The sequence below is a fragment of the Podarcis bocagei genome (assembly GCF_964188305.1).
Source record: "Podarcis bocagei genome assembly, chromosome: 3".
In the NCBI taxonomy this organism is placed as follows: domain Eukaryota; kingdom Metazoa; phylum Chordata; class Lepidosauria; order Squamata; family Lacertidae; genus Podarcis; species Podarcis bocagei.
The window spans coordinates 11,948,858-11,974,227 of NC_138127.1; the positions used below are offsets into that span (position 1 = coordinate 11,948,858).

Consider the following 25,370-nt stretch of genomic DNA (forward strand, 5'->3'; position numbering starts at 1 on the left):
ATTCTTTTGTTTGCAAGTGCCCTCTCTGCCTGGACAGACTTTCAGCGATTTCCTTTAAAGGTAATGCTTTATCACCAAGTAAATTTGTGCATAGGCTTCTTTTATACAAAAACTTAGGTCAGGAGACTATTTCCCTTCCCCAATGCCTTGCCACCGTTGACAGTCCCAAATACTACCTCAGCAGCCATGTTAACGAACGTTAATCCGTTACAATAGCTTTACATGGATTAGCATATTGTAATTGTTTATGCGCAATCATTTTTTCCGTTGACTTTCATTGGCACAGCCATGTGGCTGAAACCCATCCCCACCCGCCTTGGTGTTTGTGTGTTTTCACAATTGTGTGTGCCAGCAGTTCATAGGCCTTCAGGAAGTCAATGTTTAAACTTCCCTCTGACTTCTGTTGGTGTCCCAATGTTGCCATGTCCCTCTCAAGCTAGCTAAGGTCTACATCCAGGGAATCCTATAAATCAGTGGTTCTCAACCTGTGGGTCCCCAGATGTTGTTGGACTACAACTCCCATCATCCCTGAGCTCTGGCCTTGCTAGCTTAGGGGTGATGGGAGTTGTAGTTCAACAACATCTGGGGACCCACAGGTTGAGAAAGGCTGCTATAAATAGTTCAAAACAATGGGCTGGATCCCAAGTGGTGATGAGTTACTCCACTGCAGGCCCTCGCTCCACTCCCATGGGTGAATGGGGGGTGGTTTCCATTGATTTCCCCCCTCCCCTTGCAGCCCCACCACCTCCCACTGTTCCAGATGGCCCCACAGTCTTCTGGGGAGGGGTGCAGCTGGTTCCAGAAGCTAAGGATGTTCATGCAGGTGCTGCTTTGAGTATACACAATTTTGAGTATATGCAGCACTCCGGAACAGGACCCCAGTGCAAGATGTACTTATGCTGTAAGTGGCATTTCATTAGAGCCTCTATTTGTATACAGTCGTACCTTGGAAGTCGAACGGACTCCGTTCCCGAAGTCCATTCGACTTCCAAAACGTTCGTAAACCAAAGTGCGGCTTCTGATTGGCTGCAGGAAGCTCACTTCCTGGTTTTGATTGTTCGGGAGCCAAAGCGTTTGAGATCAGGGTACGACTGCACAAGGACCCACCTAGGTGTGCTAACTCAGCAAGCCAACAAACATGGGATAATCATGTCCGCATGTCACATAACTTTACCCCATTAATGTAGCACATTAGGTCTGCTTCATGTCATGCCAGCAGCACTGCAGTGCCTTCCACACTGCCAGTCTGGCCTTTGCTGTGGTTTTTTAGGTCCTGCAAGCTTCCACCATAACCATTGTTCTTTCTGTCTTCTAACATTTGCATGATTGTGGAATTTGCATGTATAAAGAAGTAAATAGTGTGGGGTTACCTACAGCCTGGCCTTCCTTTTGATTTCAAGCTGGTGCCTCTTTGTAAAATCTCCGCCACTCCAGTCCTGCTGCATCTTGCGAACTTTCCTCCTCTGTAGAAGGAAAGCAGGGCTGAGACCTCAGTAAATGTGACATGCGGCCAACTTCCAGCAGTGGCAGATAGCAGAACTTCACATGGCCTGAACTGCTGCTCTTTAAAGTGCCAGCCTATTACTGCCTTAACAGAGAGGTGCTCACACTTTTGCAGTAAGGATCAAGGAAGAGTGAGTTCTTCCTTGGCTCAATCTGAAATCTGTTTTTCTTCTTCTGAGCTTTCCTGAAGAATTCTGGAGCAAGCGGGGGTGGGTTGATGAGAGAGAATATGTTTCCTGTTTTCCAAGAGATTACATGGGATAAAGGATCTCTCTTTCTAAGCAAAGGAAAAAAGCCTGGTCTGTTTCCCTTAAGGAGGTGATAAATCATAGAACATGCTCATTTTCTGCCAGGGCGCACGGAAGTGAAACAGCAACAAGAATAATAAATAATAAGCGTCAGAGACTTCATGGAAAAAGTAGGCTTTGAAGAGAGAGTTAAAGAAAGGCAACCACATGGGTGAGAGGCAGGGAATCTGTGGCGCCTAAATGATCTCATCCCCAGCCAGCATGCCCAATGGTCAGGAGGATAGGAGCTGGAATCCAACCTCATCTGGAGGGCAAAAGGCTTCCAATCCATTGATGGAGTATTCTGGAATGGGGTTTCAGGCAGGGTGCAAGGCTGTGCAGGGCTTTGAAGGCAACCGGACAAGAAACGCATGCTTGGTCCAATCACCTGTGAACAATGAGAGAGATGAATGGTTTTTGGGGGGAGCAGAAAGCCCCTCCTCCATGATTAAAAGTTGCAAGGCTCTCCCACCCCAAACGTCTCATTATATTCAAAAGAGGCCCTGAAGCGTGTTGAAAGTTGCTTCATTTATACAATGAGCCAAACTCTACTCTAAGGTGGGAGCATTGGGGGGGGGGGCAGCTGTAGCCCAGGAGTGGAGCCATAGCTGTCAACTTACAGATTTGAAAATAAGGGACCAGCAGCCTCGAAAATAAGGGATTTTCCAGGCACAGGTATGTTCAACTTCTGAGCCCCTCCGAGCCAAAGGCAGAAAGCCCACCCAGCAGCCAAACGAAGCCTCAAGCGGTGGTTCCCACAGCACAGCAACCCGGCAAAGGGGATGCAGCAAGGAAAACCACCATCACCTCTCCGCTGGGAAGCGCTGAGCAAAGGCGAGTCCCCAGGCAAGCGGCTGATTTGATCGGCACAAGGCATGCAAGCTCCACCCCCCCCAGTCGTTCTTAGACTCCTTATTGGGTGAGCAACGCAGCCAAGCATCACAGCTGGAGCCTCTCTCCTCCCTGGTCGGCAGGGAGGGAGGGAGAGGAGCTGCTTCCTTTGAAACCCAGGAAATTTAAGGGACATCATCAATAAGGGACAGCAGCGGGACACAGCGCTGGGATAAGAGACTTTCCCGCCAAATAAGAGACACTTGACAGCTATGAGTGGAGCCCCTGTAAACAGTCTCGGGTTCACCCCCTGCCGTCTATGGGGAAAGAGCCCGTCCTGAAACCTTGGAGAGCCTCCACCAATGAGCACCTGCGATATTGGGCTAAATGGACCGGCAGTCTGACTTGGTACGAGGGTATCTCCCTCTGGCCCTAATCCCCACCTTAACCCCGGACGGCATTCCCCGAAAAGAGGCCACTGGTGCATTAAGATGACAGCCGTTCTATTGTAGAGACTTGTCTGGCTGAACGTATCTATAATGCATAAAGTGCTGGCAGAGCATGTCAGCAGGTGTGCTCATCTGATTGCTATGCTGCTCACACGCTGTTCTGAAGAGAGCCCAGGATAATTCCAAAGGTTACCGAGATGGGTGAATGAATCGGCTAAGAACTGACCTGCTTTATAGGTGAAAACGAGGAAACCACCTCCCTGTGCGCATTTAAAAGCTCGCTGCTTGGAAAGTGAAATTTTTTTAAAAGGGACCTATTAAAACAAAAGACGTGCCACTCAAGCAAGGGGAGAAGGATGTCATCCTGGATTTTGGGGGTGTGAAGTTATGGGGGAGGGGGCGTTTTGCGGCTGCAGCGGCGAAATATCATTTACTCAAACACATTCCGCAATCCGACAGCGGTGCATGCAAATCAGGCTCCCAGGCTAGCTAACTTTCAGGTAATTCTGGCCAAAAGCTGCTTTCCCAGGCAGCTCTTTGAGTCAGTTTGAGGATTACAAGCTTGAGAGATTCCCATCTCAAAAAGGAAAGGGCAGAATGGCCACAACCATAGTGTGAGGGTAGGATTAAGAGAGAGAGAAAGAGCATAGTGTGATTGCTGCATTAGCCGGGATATTCGGGATCAGCTCTTGATCTGGGTAGGCCTTTGTGCGATTGTTTGCAAATCCTTCAAGTTTCACAAATGACACCAGCTGTCAGTAGGACTAAAATCGTCAGATCTGGTGCATAATTTTTACGGCAAGGTGGGATGGAGGAAGGCAGGCATGTGGGAGAGAGAGAGAGAGACAATGCAGGTGTGATTTTTCGGGGAAGGCCACAAAAGTGGGATTCCCGCTTAGCTTAGTTAAAAATAAAAGAAATAAAGTAATTGCCAGAACTGTCAAATCTACACTGAAATTGCTAGAAAGGTGCCAAATTTAAATTTTTAAGCCGTGTGTTTTTAATTAATTATTCAAAGAGGAAGCCTATGAAGACTAACTTCCAAAGCTCATGCACACTCTAGTGGTGGAAGTGAGAACATCTATCCAAGTGGGGTTATAGCAGACATTTTCAACAGCACTGTGACTCAGAATGAGTGTGTCTAAAACAGACCCTCTCTGTCGTCCTCTTGCTTTTTCCTCCATGGCAAATCACCCCCAGGATTGCTCTTATTGGAGTTAACCTAGCTGTGCATTTGGGAATCACGAAAAATAACCTTAATATGAATATGCACTCATGTGAATGTGCGGATGATTTTGGGGAAGGGGAGCTTTTAAGTTCTGAACAGAGTGAAACTCAATAAAAAACTGAATTTCGAAAAGAACCTTAAAACAACCTTTATGTGCTGCGCATGGATGGAAGAAACATGTCCCATACCGCACAAGCAGAATGGGGAAATGCAACCAAATGCTATGTTGATGCTGTTCTTTTAATAACAACCCCAAACTGCAGGCAAATACCTTTTTCTATTTGGAGAGTTTGCCACTAGCTGCTTGTTGTGGCTGAGACTTCTGAGAGTGGGTGTTGTATATTTTCTCCCCCACCCTTTTCTGTACTTTTAAATGGTTTTAAGTGCTTTTGGTGGTGGTTGTTTTTAAGTGTGTTCCTTTCTTTTTTAAAAAAAGTATTTATACTGATTGTGTGTGTTTTAGCTGCATTCATTTTATTTCATGCTGTGAACAGCCTTGAGTCCTGCACTGAGAGAAAGGCAGAATATAAATAAAATAAGTAATTAAATACCTACCTTATCTATTTACTTTTTTAATTTATGAATTGCCCTTTTTGCATGAGTCTCAAGGCAGTTTACAAACATATCACATAAACAGCTAATATATATATATATATATCTTTTTTTAAAAGCAGTACCAAAAAAACCCCAACTAAAGATATTGTTTTCAAACCTAAGATGGAGACCTTCATTTGTCACTGTGCCATGTAAAAATATAACATGCAAAATCAATCCTAATTAAGCTTGGGCTAAAAAATCAAAACCCCAGCAAATGTGTTTTGTTTTGTTTTGTTTTTGGATCTTGCCAACTTTCGCACAGGCCCCTGTTGCTGTGCCTCTAACAGATATTTGATCTTCAGGAATTAGCAGGAGGAAATGGAAATAAACATCTCATGAAAACCACCACCCGCTCATTCCTATGCATCATGCTGCTTTAAAAGATTGAGGAGCTGGCTAGGAAGGTTATTTTATTTTATTTTATTATTTTATTTTAACTGGTTAGTTGGCAACCCTATCTCCTGAACATTTGTGACCCAGAGCTAAACCCGGGTGCCTGATTCTGAGCAGAGTACAGCCAGGCCCCCAATATGAATTCAAAGAGAGCAATAAGTGAGAAGTACTCGTTTTAAAACACTCTTGCTAAATTGTCCTTGTGGCCATCTCCTATTTTCCTTCTGTTAGGGCAAGAGCTTTTCCCTGCAATATGACAGGTAAAAAGGAGGCTGTTTCAGGATCAACATGGCCTGGCCAGAGTATCTTGTTACTTAAAAAAAGACAAAACAGTTCATGCTAGGCAGCCCAAACTCCAATTAGCTGATCATCAAATATTCCCCCCTCCGCAGCTAGCCGGTACATAGGAAGTTGCCTTATGCAGAGTCAGACTATTGATCTAACTAGTTCAGTACTGCCTACTCTGGCTGGCAGCAGCTCTCCAGGGTTTCAAGCCACGTTCTCCCAGGCCTACTTGGAGACACTGCCAGGAACTTAATTCGGTACCTTCTGGATGTGAAGCGGATGTTCTATCAGTGACTTAGTCCTTCAAGAATTTCTGTGTGTGTGTGTGTTTGCGTTCTCGTGTGTCTAGTCATCCTAACCATTTTTATCATGGGTGACCTCAGAATCATGCTACTGCTTTATAGAATTTTGTGAGGCTAAAGCCAATTGGAAGGGGAGAATTGGGTTTTTTATGAGTTAATTCCTCCCCCTCCTTTTCCTTCCTTCCTTCCTTCCTTCCTTCCTTCCTTCTACCACAGGATGGGATCATCCTACACAAAATGCTCTTAGGTATTTCTTGTTAACATTTAAATTCCACCTTAAATTGGCAGGTGTAGTTCCAGTGCTTTTTTGCTTTTAAAAAAAAATGTTTAGGGGTGCTCTCATTTTCCGACTCATATTGAAATACTGCCCCTCAATGAGGCCAAACTTAGATTCACAAAATGTTTAGGGGTATGCCTACCCCCAGGAAAAAAAGTACTGCGTAGTTCTCTCCTCAACCCTCTCCGTTTTATTCTCACAGCAACCCTGTGAGGCAGAGGTTCGGCTGGGAAAGTAGGAACTCTTGACTAGCGCAAGGGCATCCAGTGGGCTTCATGGCTGAGTGCGGATTTGAACCCTGGTCTCCGAAGTCCTAATCCCACATTCAAGCCGCTACACCACTCTGGCTCTCTAATAGGGCTGAGAGATATATAAATATATCGTCCAAAACTGGTTTGGAGCACGTATTGGTGATACTGGTTCCATAATTTTTGACCTGGCAATATAGCGTGAATCATGGGGTGGGTGGGTGTGCGCGCACTATACAAACATCACAATGTTGGTAAAACCACGAAACCAGCCAATACTTCTCTCGATTCCTGCAGCCCCTGTTCACTCTGACAGCTCAGCTTTCCCCTGCTTCATGCAGCGGGGCAGAAAATCACAAAAGCGGGCGCTGGGGAAAACCACGACCTGGGGAAAACCACAAAGCCAGCCAATGCCTCTAAGAGTTGCATTCTTATTTCAGACATCGTGGTATATTGGTGTATTGCTATGTGTACCTGGTGATATATCGCAATACAGTGGTACCTCGGGTTACATACGCTTCAGGTTACAGACGCTTCAGGTTACAGACTCCGCTAACCCAGAAATAGTACCCGGGTTAAGAACTTTGCTTCAGGATGAGAACAGAAATCGTGCTCCGGCAGCAGCTAAAGTGGTGCTTCAGGTTAAGAACAGTTTCAGGTTAAGAACGGACCTCCAGAACGAATTAAGTTCTTAATCCAAGGTACCACTGTATGCTGAAAACCAGGTATCGCCCAGTAAGTTGGTTTTATTAAGAGACAAATAGGGTTCCGGTCTTTTTCCTGGCACAGAGATAAGGCAGTGAAGACACACACCATGTTCTCTCTCTCTCTCTCTCTCACACACACAAACACCAATTTGCATGAGGCACAGAGATGACAGTCCTAAATGGAACACAGTACAGTAGTTGAATTCTCTCATCACCCAAACAGGCTGATGTCCACCTTATGGTCTCAGGTAAGACCTTGTGAGTTTCAGCTGCGATGGGAAGACTCTGCATCCTATCTGGGAGCGGGTTTATGTTGGTCTGCACTGGGTGTGCCCAGGCAGGAACAGCAGAACCTTAGCAGACGGGATCTGGAGACAACTGGCACCAGACCACCCCCTCAGTGCCCTAGCAGGAACCAGCCCTTTCATGAATGCTAAATTTTTAATTCCAAAATTTAAAAAGGAATGAGAGAAAAGTCCTGGGGGTTTCAAACTGCTCCCTGATTGAGTGCAGGCAGACACAGTGGCTGTCAAACAAAAGTAAACAGCCCTCTCCCCTTCCCTAATTAAGAGTACAAATCATTACCTCTTCAAGCTAGTCAGCAGTCTAGATTTCCCAAGGTCCTCAAGTGCTCTCCGTTTTGCTAAAGGGCTATTCATCATGTTCCTATATTATTATACCCACCCACCCCAAAGCAAATGAAGTAGGAAGGAGAACAAGGGAGAGAAAAGGAGAGAGAGGGAGCTGTACTCTGTAAGGGAGCTGGTTGGAGGTGTGAGCAGCGAAGGCAGAAGCATTAAGCTACAGCACTGGTCCCCTTTCAGCCTTCCTCTTACTCTTGGAGCTCCTAGACATTTTAACAGCTGTATGGCAGGCAGAAATTCAGCCGGTGCAGCTTTGCCTACCATGGAGCTGCAGTGCTGGGGGAAACTGAAATGGTGGCTGCTGTGATAGGAATTTTATTTTATTGCGCGGCATCAGCAGGAGGCCCCATTAGCTAAAGTGGTGCTTCAGGTTAAGAACAGTTTCAGGTTAAGAACAGACCTCCGAAATGAATTAAGTCCTTAACCCGAGGTACCACTGTATAAAAATGCAAAACACATAATTAAAAAACAAAAACAGCCCAGTAAACACCCCCAACCTAAACAAGCTTGCTCCATCCTCCATGTGACAGCCCTTCAGATATCTGAAGATGGCGATTATCCTTCTCTCTCCTATGCTAAACATACCCAGCTCCTTCAACCGTTCCTCATCAGGTCCCTCCCATGTATCTGTGGGAAACGGTTGTCAAGGCTACTCTCTCTCATCCACACATATTTATTCATCCACACAACAGCCACCAATGTATATTTTCCAGTAGGCTGTAGCTGGTTGCTGAAGGAGACAGAATGTTAGGCCAGATGGGTCCTTGCTGCAACCCAGCCCTGCTCCTCTCGCAGTCTTTAGCTCCTCTCGGTTTTAGCATTCCACTCGAGTCCAGGCATCTGGCTCTTGCTGCCTGTGGCCATGTATTTTTCCGCCGGCACAACAGCCCGCGGGGGCTCTGCTGGGAACTTCCTGCAGCTGACGCGCCACCGACGACCTAACCCTGCCTTGAACTAGTCAGCTAATTAGTGCCGGGGTTAAACAAGAAAGGAAGGAAGCGCCTCTCTCCAGTGAGCAAATGGCACGACAGGCTAGAAAGCCTCAGTCCTACAACACGGCTGCCCTCGACGCCCACACATGCCTGACACAGAGATGAGCAACCTGAAATATCAGCAGTGAAGCTAATGAGACGTGGGGGGAATAGCAGACAAAATCACGATCGTGAGCTCCCTGTCCGGAAGGAATCGCTCAGTGAAGACAACACTGATCCAAAAGTGTGCACGGTTAGCATGCACCCCAGACTTGAATCCTGGCCACTTTGCTGTTTTCGAACCAAGCGGAGGGCTGCAATCTGAATAATATTTGGGAGGAAATACGTTGGGGACTGCACCCCTGAAGTGCTCAACTGTAACGGATTTTTTTGTCATCTGCGTAAATATTAAAACAAGACACAGTGTTCTGATTTTCCAGCAATACCCCATGCACTGCTGAACGGCAGAAAATGTGGTTCTGGTACCAAATCTGTGCAGCTATTGGGGCATACCCTGCGTAGCACAACTGCAAAGAAGAGTTCCAGTTCCTCTTGCCTCCCACCCCACAAGGGCTTGGGCAAACTCCTTCCATCTGACTTTCCCCACTGTAGGTCCCTCACCCCACCCCCACTGCTACTGCAGATCTCTCATTCCTCCAGAAAGTGTTTGGGAGCATTCAGGGGATAAGGGCAACATTCTTGTACTGCCAGATATAACCTATTGACCAGAGATGTATTTCAGTGACTTGCTGCTGTAACCTGACTTCAATATGCAGAACAGGTTTTGTTGGATTGCACCTAAGGCGGAAAAGAACTCTGTTTATCCAAATGCTTAGACAGTTAAGGAAGCCAGACAGAGGGAACCTGGTTTGCCCCAACTCATTTATAAGACACAGTAGTTCTATTTAGTTATTTATTTCATAAAATTTCTGTACCGCTCGATTGTTAAAAACAACCAAAACCTCAGGCAACTGGATAAGGCAGCGTTATAAGGTTGCTATTCATAGTTTCTGCCCAAATATTTGTTGCTAAAGCAGCGTTTGCACAAAGTGAATTCCCCTCTCTTTGCATGAGCACAGCGCTGGATTAACTGAAAAAGTATTCAAACAGTTTTGAATTTGTATTTTTAAAAAGAAAAAAAATCAACTTATCCTCAACTGAATAAATCTGTACTGTATTGAAAAGCAAAACAAGATCAGGTAAGCATTTATATTGCCTTGTCATCAGCCTTTCTCAGCTTGGTGCCCTCGCAAAGTTGGAAAAGCTACACTATATGAATCTTCAGATGTAACTGAATTATTTAACTACGTGAGCAGCAGAGAGATCCTTGGAATAACTAGTCGAAGTTAAATGCAACCTCCAGATCTGCTCAAAAAGATCTCTCCCACTTTTAAGAAAAGGAAAGGTAATCATCTTCCATCCAACAATTGATTGAGGAAGAACAGAACAAACATTCCCCTCTATTTGCTTCCCCTACATTAGAGCTGCAGGAAACCAACGTCTCATTAATAAGCGGGTGGCATTAAAAAGGCCATTTTGCTATTTCCATTGTGCAGAAGTTGTGGGAAACTGAGTCTTGAATCTTCCCACTGGTTTATTGTGCTGCTTGCACCAGAGATTGCTGGTACTGTACTCGAGCAGGAAAATGATCCGCAGGCCTGTTGTACGCTGTCCACACAGGTTCTCCGACAAACAGCCTCATTGCCTTCACATAATTCTGGGAAGAGAAACACAAAAAGTTCACACTTAACACAGTTTACTTTTGCAAAACAAGAATGAAAACCGTGAAAGGAGTGGGGTTCAAAGTACAGGGCTCGAGTCCAACTGAAGGGTTGGGAAACAGCCAGCTTTGGAGAAACGCTGGCTACTTTATTTGAAGTATCCATTCCCCAATCCCCATAGCCTAATTGTGTTTGGATTCCTTGCAATATTCACATTTTGCAAAGAGCAGACACTGTAAAGTGAAATCGCTTCACCTTGTCCCTGCTCTAAGGCAAAAACATCCAGAAACCCATCATGGAAAAGAGATCATGAACAAGTCACAAAAGGGGGAGCCCCTTTTGGAACAGCCTGACACACCAAAATCTAGCATTTAATGCTTTCCCCTCCCCCTCCCCCTTCATATTAGCTCTATGTTTGGAACAGTTTCTCAAGGTGAATTTTGGCTCTTTATAAAAAACAAAAATGAGTACTGCTCAATGCAAAACCAACTCTGAACAAGGCTTGGGGCACACACAGAAGTTATTGCAATGCTAGCCTACATGAAATCAGTATGATTAATATTTATAATTCAATACATGCAGGTTGGAGGGGTAAGAAGAGAAATCTCCTTGCTCGTTCCTCATTTTTAAAATTTACACATAAGACGTCTGACTCCAGTTTCTGTTGCTGATGCACAGCAACATCTCTGCAGTTAACACTGCATGTTTTGCTTTGTTTTTCAACACTGAAGCGCCCTTACTCAGAGTAGACCCTTTGAAATGAACAGGCCTAACTCAAGTACGTTAACTTTAACGGGCCTACTCTGAGCAAAACTTGGATGACTGCCAGCTAAACTTTCCGGCGATATTAACAGCAAGGCAAAACTTCTCGATTCGACAAAGCACATTCAACAAAATTTGGGGGTCGTGATATTGTCACTCTGTCAGGTCCTGCACCTGTTTTCCTACGCAGAGGGAAACCAATAGATCACAGAGCTCATTCTAAGAGCCGGCCAGAGGCCTCAGACCCGTAGCAAGACAGCGACCTTAAACTTTCTATATCGAATGCTATATACATCCCTCACAACAAGCCAGAGAACAGGACGAGCAAAGCAGATCTCCCAAGGCTCCACTGCATAGTTGCTATGGCAACACCAATCCCTTACTAAAGATGGATTTTGTGACAAGGCCGAAGACACGAGTGCTCCATTTAACTGCAAAGGTAGCAACAGCAGCGCAGAGCAGAGAAAGCGCATGTGCGCTAAATACTATCATTGCCTGAACCTTGAGGAATTGATTTCTAATCCCAGAGAGTTGGGAATGGCAGCTTGGAAGACAGGTGGGCTTTATGACCGAACTGAGGTTGAAGCTGCCATGCTTTGATTACCTACAAGGTGCAAAAACGTATGACTTCCAGTCAGTACCAGTGCTTTTTTTTCTGGGGGGGACACAGGGGAACACATACCCCTAAACATTTTGTGAATCTAAGTTTGGCCTCATTGAAGGGCGGTATTTCAATGAGTAGGAAAATGAGAGTACCCCTAAACATTTTTTAGGAGGAAAAAAAAGCACTGGTCAGTACTATCAACAAAAGTAGGATTGCTGGATTACTGGGAGCAGGAAAATCTGTGGGGAGAAGCGTTTTTAAAAGCTGTTTTTTCTATACTAATAAATGCAGGCAACTTTAGATGAGGAGCGATGGAGCCAGGGTGTGGTCTGCTGAGAAGAAGGCAATTTGTACAAGTGGTCCTTCCGTCCCCTTCCCCACGAACGCCTGAAAACCCCTCTCAAGAAAGCAGTGAGGGACCCTCACCAGTGTTGCACAGAGAGCAAGACATTGCAGAGCCCGTGTGGTGTGGTGGTGAAGAGTCCCGTACCCAGGCCTGCAAGTCCGGGGTTCAGATCCCCACTCAGCCCTGAAGCTCATTGGGTGCCCTTGGGCCAGTCACAGTCTCTCAGCCAAGCCAACCTCACAGGATTGTTGTTGAGATAAAATGGGAAGAGCTATGTACCTTGACTTCCTTGGTGATTATGGTGTGATGATAAAAATTGAGGGGGGGGGAGGAATCCCTTCAATGAATTTCAAGTGACTCCCCCCCACCCTACTCCACAGGTTTAATATGGCAAAACACAGGTTGTGTTCACACCAGGCGTGTAAAGCACATATCTCCCCCCCCCCCATAAAAAGAAATTCTGGTAAACTGTAGTTTACCCCTCACAGAGCTACAATTCTTAGTACCCTTAATTCCCTGGGGGAAATTGCATGCTTTAATTGTATGGTATGTCTGTATGTCTGCAGCCAGAGATGGTCATCTTTCTAATATGGCGCCCTGTGTGAGGCCAATATTTTGCTCCCCCAAATGGATTGTCTCAATTAAGGATCTTCTCAATTTTGAGCCCTGCTCAGCTCAGCACCCTATTCATGGGAACCACTCACAATGCTCTAAATCTGGCACGGATGCAGCCCCAGTTCCCACTGTTGAGATGCAGCCCTAAATTCCTTTTTTAAAAAAACAACAAAAAATAAAAAATAAAAGTGGTCACAGGCTCTGATTTTGTACCCATTGCCTGTTCTTCCCTCATTATCCCACCCACACATTTTTTAATTTAGCAGATTACACTGCAGGTCTCAAGAGTTTTGTTATTAATATGCTGTTCTACAGCTGCAGACAATTCTGTCAACTCTGTGTAGATGTTTATGGGGGGGGTAGGGGGGGAAGTAATTTCATACAGATTCATCCAGCGTAAATCGGTGATAGATGCCAGCAGGAAGCGTGATCATGTCTCCCTTTTCCATGGCAATCCGGATCCATTTGTCGTCTTTATCGCGAACGTCAAAATACCCACTTCCTTCCAGGATGTAGCGAATCTCATCATCCAGGTGTAAGTGCTCTTCATAAAATATTTTTATCTGGGAAAGGGGAAGGGAAGAGAGAAGGAAGCGGCTTTCAATTTCGCGAATCTTATTACAAGCGGCAAAGCATGTAAAGATTGCAAGATGTTACGCCAGGAAACCCAATGCAATATTTGGCACTGAAAGGAGAGCCCTTTGAGCGCTCTTCAAGCTCTTTACCAGCGTTCTCTAACAGCAACCTTGCAAGGCAGGGCAGAATCATTAATCTCATATTGCAGATCGCTCTTTTGAGGAACTTCCCAATTGAAACCCATAGCCCTTATTCCAGATTTAGTCTGAGAAAATAATAATAATAATAATAATACCTTTACTGTCATTGTACAACCTGTGTACAATGAGCCTCCCCCCAAAAAAAACCACTCAAATCTCTTATCAAACAACACACCACCTCGCAAGTCAATTTCGCTATGTTATTTTTCGTTCAACAGCCTAACAGCCCATGGATAGAAGCTATTTTTTAGCCTGTTGGTACGGCTGATTATACTTCTGTATCTCCTGCCCGAGGGTAGAAGATTAAAGAGGTGATGGCCGGGGTGTGAGTCATCCCTGAGAATTTTTCTCGCTCTCCTCAGGCAACGATCCCTTGCAATGTCATCTAGCAGACTCAAGGGACAGCCCATGATATCATGTGCTGTATTCACCACCCTCTCTAGAGACTTTCTGTCCGTGGCTGTCAGGCCAGCATACCACACTGTGATACAATATGAAAGGACACTTTCTATTGTGGACCGGTTCATCAGTTGTTGTTTAATATTATTCTTTCGTAAGACCCTGAGGAAATGGAGTCTCTGTTGGGCCTTTCTGACCACCTGAGTTATGTTGATTTTCCAAGTGAGGTCCTCACTAAGGTAAACTCCCAGGCATTTAAAGGAGACTCTCTCCACACAGCCCCCCCGATATACAACGGGGCAGGTTCCCCTCTCTTCCTCTGGAAGTCCAACACCATCTCCTTTGTCTTACTAATATTTAGGCGCAAGTTATTCTCTAAGCACCATGTAGATACTAATCACACTGGATCTATTGTCCAGAGCAGATTTTGTATATCATCATCATCATTTCTATTCTGCTTTATATTTTAATGGGGGGAAAGTCTCAAAGTGGTTCACAACACATTAAAACATCAAATCAAACAATCCAGAATAACACAAATTCAAGCTTCAAGGAAAGTATTTCAGGTCCTTCTCTAAGTGACATTCCGCTTTCCCCATATTGAGTTACTTGCTGAATTTATATAGCTGCCCTATAGCAGAAGTACTCTAGGAAGCCAGTGTGGTGTAGTGGTGAGAGCGTTGGACTAGGACCTGGGAGATCGGGGTTTGAATCCCCACTCAGTCATGAAGCTTGCTGGGTGACCTTGGGCCAGTCGCAGCCTCTTAATTCTTAACTGAGGGTGGGGGTGAACCATGTCCTCCTTGGAGAGAAAGGTGGGAGATAAATGCAATAAACAAGCTCTTCTGCTTAGCTGCTTAAGAAAGCTGGAGGGACCCATGCCAGTCGCAAAACACGCCTGGATGATTGCTAGCGTTGACTACAATTCCCATCAGTCATGCTCCTCAAGGGCGCCAGGTTGCCCAAGGCTACCAGGGACAGATCTACACTCAACAGTTTTTAATAGGGATAATGCTTCTCTAACACCTATGTTTTTTTCACTGTCCTATATCAAAAGATTTTTGTCAGAAGGTAACTGAAACCATCAGCAGGGACTGTATGGAACAACCTCACATTTACAGAGCAAAATATCCTTTTGAACGATATGCCCAGCACATGGAACCTTACAAAAGGACAATACGAGTGGACTCTCTGGGCCCTGACCATGGCAAAAAGACTGATACTGATGAATTGGGAAAATAAAAATGTGTTTCCCTTCTACGATTAGATTGAAGACTTCTACAAACTCGCAACATATGAACAACTTGCATATAAACGCAGACTTGCCATGGACGAAATTCAACGATGTTTGGAATCCATTCTTAAAAATACTGTAATAGGTTAAGATCTGGTGAAGTACAATAACAACTTTGTTATAATATAGAGTTTTAGGTTTTATTTGCCTCCTCTCCCTTTACTTTCCCTTCTACGAGGGTAATGTTTCTCCTTTTCTTTTTCTCCCTTTCATTTATGTCTCACCATGTTTAGTGCACACATAACTATGTACTTTTCAACTTTCAATAAAGATGTCAGAATAGAAAAAAAAAATAAACTACCTTGTGGTTTTTAATGTTAAGCATTATGGACACATGGCACCCTACTTATAACGTTCGTAATGTGTTGTTAAAATGTGATACCCAAGGGTGCTGAAACCAGCAGTAGGCAGATAGCCATTTTTGAGGGGGGGGGTTAAAAAAATGCTCTATTTTACAAGTATGCCCTGTGATGTTTTAGAACGATATACAATCGTACCTTGGATCTCAAATGCCTTGCCTCCCGAACAAATGATCGAAACCCAGAAGTGAGTGTTCCATTTTTTGAACCATTTTCAGAAGCCGAACATCCTGTGCAGCTTCTGATTGGCTGCAGGACGCTTCTGCAGCCAATCAGAAGCCACACCTCGGTTTTCAAGTGGTTCTGGGAGTTGAACGGACTCCTGGAATGCATTCTGTTTGAGAACCAAGGTACCACTGTATCCAATAATGTTAATCAGGTCATTGTAGATCCAGCTCAGGAATTCATGACTGGTGGTTTGTAGGAAGTGGTGGCCCTTTCGCCTGCCCTGAATCTCCTCCTGTCAGCCAGTTTTGCTGAGTGCCCAGCTACTCAATCTTACCCCAAGAGGATCTGTGGCTCTGCTGATGTTATTGTCCTCCAGAACCCACGCTGGCTGGGATGGAGGTGATTCAAGAGTCCAGCAAAGTCCAAACCACAGCTCTGTATCAGAACTCAGCTACTCTTTACATGATGGATCTGCAAGGAAATTACCTAGGTGCACCTGAAGCGCATGGAATTGCCAATGAATTATTCTCTTGCCCAGCTCCTCCCTCGGTAAATGCCTTTCTCTTTTTTTTAACCAAAGGTGTCACCACAACTGACCCGCTTCCTCAAGTGCTTAGTCAGCTCTGAAGGTAAGAGGGAGGGAGAGGAAAAAAAAACCTAAATTTAGTGGCGGAATGATTTTGCGAGCCGACAACAGCTGAAGTGCACTGGAGCTTTCAGGAGGGTGCGTCAGCCGGCGCTGCCAGGTTGATAATGCTCTTGAGACATGTTACGGGTCAGGGAGATCGCAGAACCTGGCAGAAATAAGCTGGGTAGGCATTCAGACTCCACTCCAGTCGCGAAATTACTAAAATATTCATAGCACTTAAAACGCGTCACCTTGACAACCAGACAAGGAGAGGCAGAAGAGCTCCCTCTTTCTGAGAAGTCTGAATAATGACGACTCGAATAGAACCAGCCGGTTTTGTTGCTTTCATTTATAATGTCCCAAGGAAGCGGTGTGGCCACTTGTTCAGAAGCTTAACATACGTCCTTCTGCCAGATAAGTAGGGTGGTTGGTGGTGGTGGTGGTGGGAGGGAGGGTTCACTTCAGCAGAATCATGGCTTTGTTAAAGGTCCTTTTTCACCTGGCCACCCCGGAGGTAAAACCTTCAGGTGAGAGTGTTCAGGTCCTATCTCCTCATCTCAGTGTTCACAGAACAAGAGAGACACAAAACGGCAGAAAACATATATTTATGTTGAGAGACAAGGGTTTGGCAGCATTCAGTCTGTCTTGCCTTCTGCTGGCTCTGAACATCTATGCCTATAGAAAAAACCTGTCTGGCTCGAAATCCTGAAGCGTACAAGGCAATGAAGTTTGCCCAGTTAGTAATATCATCACCTCAGAAGGCAGTGTGGTGCACCAGTTAGCGATCCAAGTTCTAGCAAAGAGGAGTTCAGGGATATTATTATTATTATTAATAATAATAATAATAATAATAATAATAATAATAGTTGCCTTGTTTCTCAATTTGATCATTTTATATGGTTTTGTACGTTTTGTGGTATTTTATGCATTGTGACTTACCTTTATTTTATCGATTATAGTTTAGTAATTATTTATTGCGATTGATAAGTGGAAGCCATTTAATTATTACTCGCTAATATTTAACTTTACTGTTTACTATTACCTTCTCGTGGATAACTGAATATTGCTTTGTTTTATATCAGTTGTTTATTTTGAAGTAGTTGTGACTTATTTTGTACTGCATCAGATTGTTATTACATATGTGATCTTTGTTGCCTATTTTGTTGTTTCAAACTTGCCTTGTGTATAGAAATATAGAAAGGTGGTATACAAATTAAAAGTGAAATGAACATTAAATGAAATGGGAGTTCCAGAGTGGCTTTTTCTCTGCCTGTCCTACCTTGCAAGGCTGCTGTGAGGAACAGAGAGGGTGGAGAGAACCGGATATTGCATTAAGCTCCTTAGAGAAATGGTGGAATATCAGCCAAGTTATATTAACTTTGGATACTATAATCCCATTCACTTCATCGTGCCTTTGCCAAATGTAAGATGGAGGATTGTAGTCTAGGGGTTACCAGTAAGCAGCAAAAATCACATCATAATCACGTTAAACTATGGTTTTGCGTGGGAACGAGTAACCTCTGCCCTCCAAACTTTACTAGACTACAGTTCTCATCATCACTGACCACACTGGAAGGGGCTGGCAGGAGCTTGATCCAAACATCTGGAGGGCCAGAAACCCCCCACCCCAAGTTTAGTGTAATATCCCTGCATCACAGGGGGTTGGACTACATGACCCTTAGGGTCCCTTCCAACTCGACAATTCTACAGTTCTATCCAAAGCAGGCACCAAAACTTCCCAAATATTCACTTAACTGCATGTTAAAAGGTGGAAGTTATTCGCATGCATGCGTAAGCCAGCCATCTTCCTGCCAGCTTTCTCAATTTTTTCTGGGACATTTGCTGTGCCTTTTCACAGCAGCATAGGAGGCAGAAATCAAACAGGTGCAACTCATTTTATCCCCCAGTCTGCACTCCAGAATTCACCAGCTGTTAAGAAGGTACAGGAGCCCTGTCAGAAAAATAATAGGCAGCAACCGAAGGGAAGCACATATCTTCCCATTATAACAGGTTTTGAAATGCACTAGGGCAGGAGGACAGCATGAGGACAGCATGACGGACAGCAAAATCCAGCCATGTCTACTCCGAAGTCAGCCCTTTTTAATTCAATTTGGCTTATTTTCAGGTTAAATAGGGCTAGGATTTCAGCCTTAGTTCTCAGGAAAGGGACAGCCAGTGTTCAAACAGCAGAATCGCAAAACTTCTGAAACTGGCACACACTCTAGTGGCGAGTTCCAGCATTTGCAACCTTTTCAAGTCCCAAACAAGAGACAGAATGTATTATACCTTGTCTTCATAATTCGGAAGCTTATCTTTGTGTATCGTTATTATATCCATCCAGTTGTAGTTCCTTTCTTTCCGGATCTCTGCTAAGACAGGATCGGTCTCATAGTTGTCAGCATCCAGCTGCAGAATTAAGAAAAGGGTTTTGGTGACAGAAATGTTCAAAACGAGGCAGTCATTGCGATCGGCTGCATCCCAAACGCTCCTTACGTACAAAACGCTTTTATGACTCTGCAGAGCAGGTTGTTGTGGGATGTTATACATAAGTAGCAGTCAGGTACAACATTCCTTGTTTTCCTAGACTGGACATGCGGGGAAATGTTTGGTCCAGCCAGCCGAAAACTTCCTGTTTCCTCCTGGGCTGGGACATACTTCCTTTGCATGTGACTAGAGGTGGGCGTGACCTTACCTGTCCAGGTATCAAAAGGACAAGGCACACAGCACTCTCTCTCTTTGACTTCCTCCGCCGTTGGAGCAGCTTTTTAGCTAGAACAACAGACACTGGGATTATCCCCATATGGGATAGATCCACATGTATACACGTTGTAACCAAGTATTCCTTCAGGGATCCAACTGTAAACTGATGATGTGAGTAAACTTCTTTTATATTCTTTAAACAAGATTGTGGCGTGTTTATTCTTTTAAGAGGGATATAAGGGAACTTACCAGGAACCTAGTAGTGAAAGGCTTACACAAGCCTGCAACCAGCTATCTGCTGTGCGTTTAAAAGGTGAATGTAAAACTCTGCTAAGTAAAGGAACTTGCTAGTGCAAGTTAGGAAGGATGTTAATAAGCAATATATCCTCTCCTGCCTCCCTGAACATTCCCACAGTTGTCAGTCTTCCGACTGTACTAGGTAAAGGTAAAGGGACCCCTGACCATTAGGTCCAGTCGTGGCCGACTCTGGGGTTGCGGTGCTCATCTCACTTTATTGGCCAAGGGAGCCGGCATACAGCGGTCATGTGGCTAGCATGACTAAGCCGCTTCTGGCGAACCAGAGCAGTGCACGGAAACGCTGTTTACCTTCCTGCTGGAGTGGTACCTATTTACAGTGGTACCTCGGGTTAAGTACTTAATTCATTCTGGAGGTCCGTACTTAACCTGAAACTGTTCTTAACCTGAAGCACCACTTTAGCTAATGGCGCCTCCTGCTGCCGCCGCGCCGCCGGAGCACGATTTCTGTTCTTATCCTGAAGCAAAGTTCTTAACCTGAAGCACTATTTCTGGGTTAACGGAGTGTGTAACCTGAAGTGTATGTAACCCGAGGTACCACTGTATCTACTTGCACTTTGTGCTTTCGAACTGCTAGGTTGGCAGGAGCTGGGACCGAGCAACGGGAGTTCACCACGACGCGGGGATTCGAACCGCCGACCTTCTGATCAGCAAGTCCTAGGCTGGTTTAACCCACAGCGCCACCCACGTCCCACTGAGGAAATAAAGCCCTGGTGCTATTACCTGCTTACGTCCCGTGTAAAACACTCAAGATATAGAAGCCAGGAGCCAAATGGCTCCTTAAACCAAGGTTATAGTTGCCAAAACGGAATGTCTAGTTGCCATTTTGGGGCCAGGCAGCTCTCAAGTCTTATTTTTCAAATGATGTGATTGACTCTCAGTTAAACATCAGGCTACGTCAGATGACAACCTTGAGCATGCCCAGTGGTTGGAGGTGGTGGGGATTCACAGTCCAGAATTCCCTGGAGGGCACAGCATTGGCTACTCTAGTTCTGGAAACCGGCAATAAAGTTCTCAGTTTCTGAAACCACTTTTGTTCCTCAAAAAGGGATCGTTGAAAAGCTGGCCTTCCACTGTCAACAGAAGAGCAGGGTTCCCCTAAAGGAAGACTGCTACACCAGGAAGAAGCCTCTATCCATGAAGAGCTCTCAGCTGTTTTATACAACTTTCCCTTCCTGGATTTCCCTCCAGGCAGGCTGCCATCTTTGGCAGAGCAGCTTTCCAAAACAACAAAATTAGCCTTGATAGGGGGAGCAGCAGGGACGCAGCAAACAAACGAGATTAAATTTAAACGCCGACAAGAATCAAGGGGTCTTCATTGATTATTTCACAAGTTTAATATACTGCCCGGGTCCTGATTTAACTGTATTTGTTCCGTAATTGCAATGGGTTGCACCTTGAGGGAAGGAGCGCAGCACTCGTGGGAGTCCAAACGCAGGTCCACACTGCCCACTCACCACCCATCCTGTCTAGGATAATCAATGGTTTGTACTGACATTGTAATGTAAACTACAGCAAGCGCTAGAAACTCCTTTGCTGATATGTGTTAAATGAGCAGCCCCAAAGGTTTATGCTAAACCCTAAAGCAGAGGTACTCAAGCTCCGGTCTGCAAATCACTTTTGGCCCCCACAAACTCCACTCAGGTGCTATGAGGAACAGACGCAGAACAGTCAAGAATAGCTGTACATGGCCATGCAATTGATTTTTTTCTTCTTCTGACAACAGAGACAGAGGATGTTTTGACCAGAGCTGGATTATCGAACAGGCAAATAAAGCCATAGCCTGAGGGCCATGATTTTCATAAGGGAAGTTTTTTTAATGTTTAATGTTTTATTATGTTTTCATATGTTGGGAGCTGCCCAGAATGGCTGGGGCAACCCGGTCAGATGGACGGGGTACAAATAATACTATTATTATTTTTTATTATTTGTTGTTGCAAGGTGAGATTTTCATCCCCTGCCACCCTCAAGTCCAAATATGGAAAAGGAATGTTGAATAATGTCCTGAGACCAAAGCTGACAAACATTACACTCACCTTGGGATGTCAAGGAAATCTATCTGACTTTTAGAAGACAACTGAAGGCAGCCCTGTTTAGGGAAGTTTTTTATGTTTGATGTTTTATCACTTTATCATTATTATTCTGTTGGGAGCCGCCCAGAGTGGCTGGGGAAACCCAGCCAGGTGGGTGGGGTATGTTTATAATATAATATAATATAATATAATATAATATAATATAATATGGGGAAATTTTGCTTACACGCAAAGCTGGCACATCCATCAGATTAGAAAATCAAGACTATGACTATTTTTAAAAAATGTAAGAGATGTGCTTTGATTTCTAGCTTGCATACACAAACAAAGTGGTCCTCTGAGACCCCAAAATTTTCAAGTGGCCCATAAAAAAATTGTTTGAGAACCACTGCTCTAAAATAAACTGTAGGATAGAGAGAACACTTAGTTTAAAATACTTCCACGACCTTTGCTTTGTAAACAAGATGTCCCAGGTAAAGAGCCTGCAAAATGTTTTGCTAGCCCATCTGTCTACATGTACATCTTTAACCTCTGGGATAGCTCAGTTGGTACAGCATGAATCTCAGGGTCAGGGGTTTGAGCATTGCAGGGGATTGGACTAGATGGCCCTCATGGTCCCTTCCGACTCTACAATTCTGTGGTTCTGTGAGCTAAGCATATCAATCATTTGTGGTACAGCACAAAAGATACTCCCAATCCACTTTAGTTGAGGTATGCATCGGTACACTCCACCTATTCAAATACACAAGGGAAGCAAGGGCCTAACCTTTTCCCCAGCCCCAATCTCCACATATTTCAAAAGGAAACAATAGGAGCTTTCCACACTCAATGCTTTTGTATTTCACGCTCTAGTATCTGTAGTCAAATGTGAAATACAGAGTACTGTAGAAGGTCCGGGGGCACATCATACAGCCACCATGCTGAAGCTAAGCAGAAACAAAGCAAGTGGCCAGTGTAGTAGAAAAACACTGTTCAGGGACCAGGTGACCGGCATGTGATATGGGGATTTCTGGCACTTACAGGAGGGTCAAGAGTCGCTGTGCTTGACTTGGGCACATGGAAGCTTTCCATACAATTATCACAGGCTGTAATTCTGCATTTTATGGCCGCTGGGCCCAGCAGCTTACAGCTGCTTTTCTCCGCACCCGTTGGGGATGGCGATTCATACATGGGAAGAAGAGGTAGCGCTGTGTCATGGGCAGAGTGCTGGAGTAGAGCCAGGAAAGCCAGGTTTAAAAATCCTCACTCAGCCATGAAGCTCGCTGGGTAAACTTCAGCCAGTCAGTATCTCTTGACCTCACACCAACCTCACCAAGTTGTGGGGATAAAATAGAGATCCGAGGAACTATGTATGCATTCAGCTCCTCAGAAGAGAAGCAGGATCTAAATGTAGTGAATAATTATTATTATTATTATTATTATTATTATTATTATTATTATTATTATTTCTTATTTCAAAAATAAGGTGGATTCTAGTCCAGGAAAGCTTATGCAGTAATAAATGTTACATCTTTAAAGTGCCACACAACTCTCTATTGTTCTTGCTACCACCACGTTAACAGAGTTACTCCTCTGAGAGTTATTATCAACAACAACAATAAAAATGCTATTATTAATGATAACTACAGCTGTCTCTCCCTCCCATGAGCTCAGAGGGGGCACAGATATGGACTGTGTCGCTTTTATACTCACAACAGCCCTGCGGGGTGGGTTAAACCAGGCACAGGCAAGCTCTGGCCCTCCAGATGTTTGGGACCATCATCCCTGACCACTGGTCCTGTTAGGTAGGGATGATGGAAATTGTAGTCCCAAACCTCCGGAGGGCCGGAGTTTGCCTATGCCTGGGTTAAACCATGAGAACATGGCAGGCCCAAGTTCACCCAGTGATCTTCATGGCTGAGGGCATGGGCCCTCATAAAAAATACTAATTAACTAACTGACCAATTGCGTCGCAGATAACTCGGTTCTGCACACACCCCTAAACATAAAATAAATAATGGCTGGAGGTGGTCCGGATGCATCTCTCCTCATCCCTGGACCTGATGGCAGCTAGGAGTCCAACAAACTTCCACCACATTGCAAGCACCTCATCTCTGCTTGCCGCCCAGCTCTGGCGACTGGAAACCGAACTGCAGCAGTGCGCACCTTCAAAGCACATTCCTCCCCTCAAAGAATTCTGGGCGCTGTAGTTCGTTAAGAGCAGGTGGGAGCTGCAGCTCTGCGAAGGGTGGACTACATCCCCCAGAATTCTTTGAGGGGGAGAATGTTGAGTGTGTGCGTACGCGCAACCTGCACCCAAAGCGCACAGCCGGCTGTGCGCAGGACTCCGGCTGCTGCGCCCTGGACAGGAGGGAAACGCAGCCCCGCCTGGATCCTGCTCCCCTTTCCAAACCGAGCCCTGGCGCCAGGAATGGCTCCCGTTCCTGCATACTTTCCAGTAGAAGACGCCCAGCTGCTGCAGCAGCGTCAGGCTGACGGGCTCGTTGGGCTCCCGGCGGTGCGCCTGGCGCTGGTCCTCCGCCGACTCGTCCATATACCAGGCTTCCACCATGGCGCGCCCAGGCCGAGCCTCTCCTTCTTCCCAGCCAGCCAGGCTCCCAGTCCCGACGGAGGGAAGGCGGCTCCGCCTCTCCGCTTCCCTGGGAGGGGAAACCACACGCGGGGCTTTCTGCGCAGGAGCAACCGGGTCAGGCTGTGCCAAGAAGGGGCAGTTCAAAGTGTGCACTAGCCTCCTAGACCCGCAGCACTCCCCCCCCCCCCCGCTATCCCAATCCAGTTGAACTCCGGAATTTTTTATTTTTATTATGAGTTAAAGCGATCTTTTTTTTATTAGACCCGTGGAAAAGGAGCAGCGGCCGAGTCTCCACCCCGAGTCGCGTAGTAACTGAACCGTTTGTGCACGTGTGAATTGGCCTGTTGGGGCATCTTCCCACGGTATGGTGTGTTTCACAACAGCCCGCGCTAGCTGTGTGATATCCGCACCGTGGAAAGCTTAGTAGGGCGAGAGAACTAAAACTTTTCCCCGTTCTGGCTTTTGTTTTCGACCCTTGAAGCAAAACAATTTCTTTCTGCCAGCCCATTGTGGCTGGGGGAACCCAGCCAGATGGGCGGGTGTAAATAATAAAATTATTATTATTATTATTATTATTAGATCAATCTCCCATGATGTACTCTGAAAATGGTACAGTTCAGAATTAAGCTGGCCACTGTATTTGTGGAGAATGTAGTAAATTTGATCGATTGATTGATTGATTTTAAAGAAAGTTGGGAGAGACCTGCGTGTGTCTGCCTCATCTTATTTGCCTGGTAAAGATTTGTATTTGTGTGTACATTTTGTTAACCTGCCCAAGCTGGTACAGGCAACTCTGCTAACACAGGGGTTACATTCCTGGGATAGGACATGAAGCCAAAATAGTGTACTGTATAGTCAAAACACATTGGGCACAATGGTGGGTGGAATTGTCAAAGTCGTCGTCGTCGTCCCCCCCACTGCCCCGGTGCCCGCTCACTTTTTGCTCCCTTTATGTGCACAAGTTAAATGCTTGTAGATTGTGAGTTATCTGTACTTGCACCACAATAGAAAAGATCAGTTTGAGTACATATGTTTTGGTACAATAAATGCTTCTCATACTTGTTATTAGATGGCATTTGCACATCGCAGCATCAACCCAAATTTGCTCTCTCATGACGCAACAGGAAATGCCCTGGGCTGATTTCACAAAATCTGAAAATACATAATCTGCTCCTGGAGAAAACTGAACAGCAAATCTTGGAGAATTTGGAGTGTCTGCCAGGGTAGATCAATCAGCGGTTCCATTTTTCAGAAGAGAAAACACAAAAGGAAAAAGGCAGAAACCGAATTATGTCGATTTTCCCGGCTTTTTTTAAAAAAAGTTAAATTCTAATCTAGACCCATGAATTTGATGAC

At 45.1% G+C, this 25,370-nt stretch overlaps 1 protein-coding gene across 1 annotated transcript; it reads right to left on the reverse strand.

Annotated features, from left to right (window-relative positions):
* Positions 1–9,621: 9,621 nt before the first annotated feature.
* Positions 9,622–24,076, reverse strand: ADI1 (acireductone dioxygenase 1). The gene is made up of 4 exons (XM_081189267.1): positions 23,874–24,076; positions 18,681–18,800; positions 13,154–13,333; positions 9,622–10,439 (listed from the first exon to the last, which is right to left on the reverse strand). Exons 1-4 carry the CDS (start codon positions 23,991–23,993, stop codon positions 10,317–10,319), a joined length of 543 nt encoding a protein of 180 aa, XP_081045393.1. The 5' UTR covers positions 23,994–24,076; the 3' UTR covers positions 9,622–10,316.
* Positions 24,077–25,370: the final 1,294 nt, after the last annotated feature.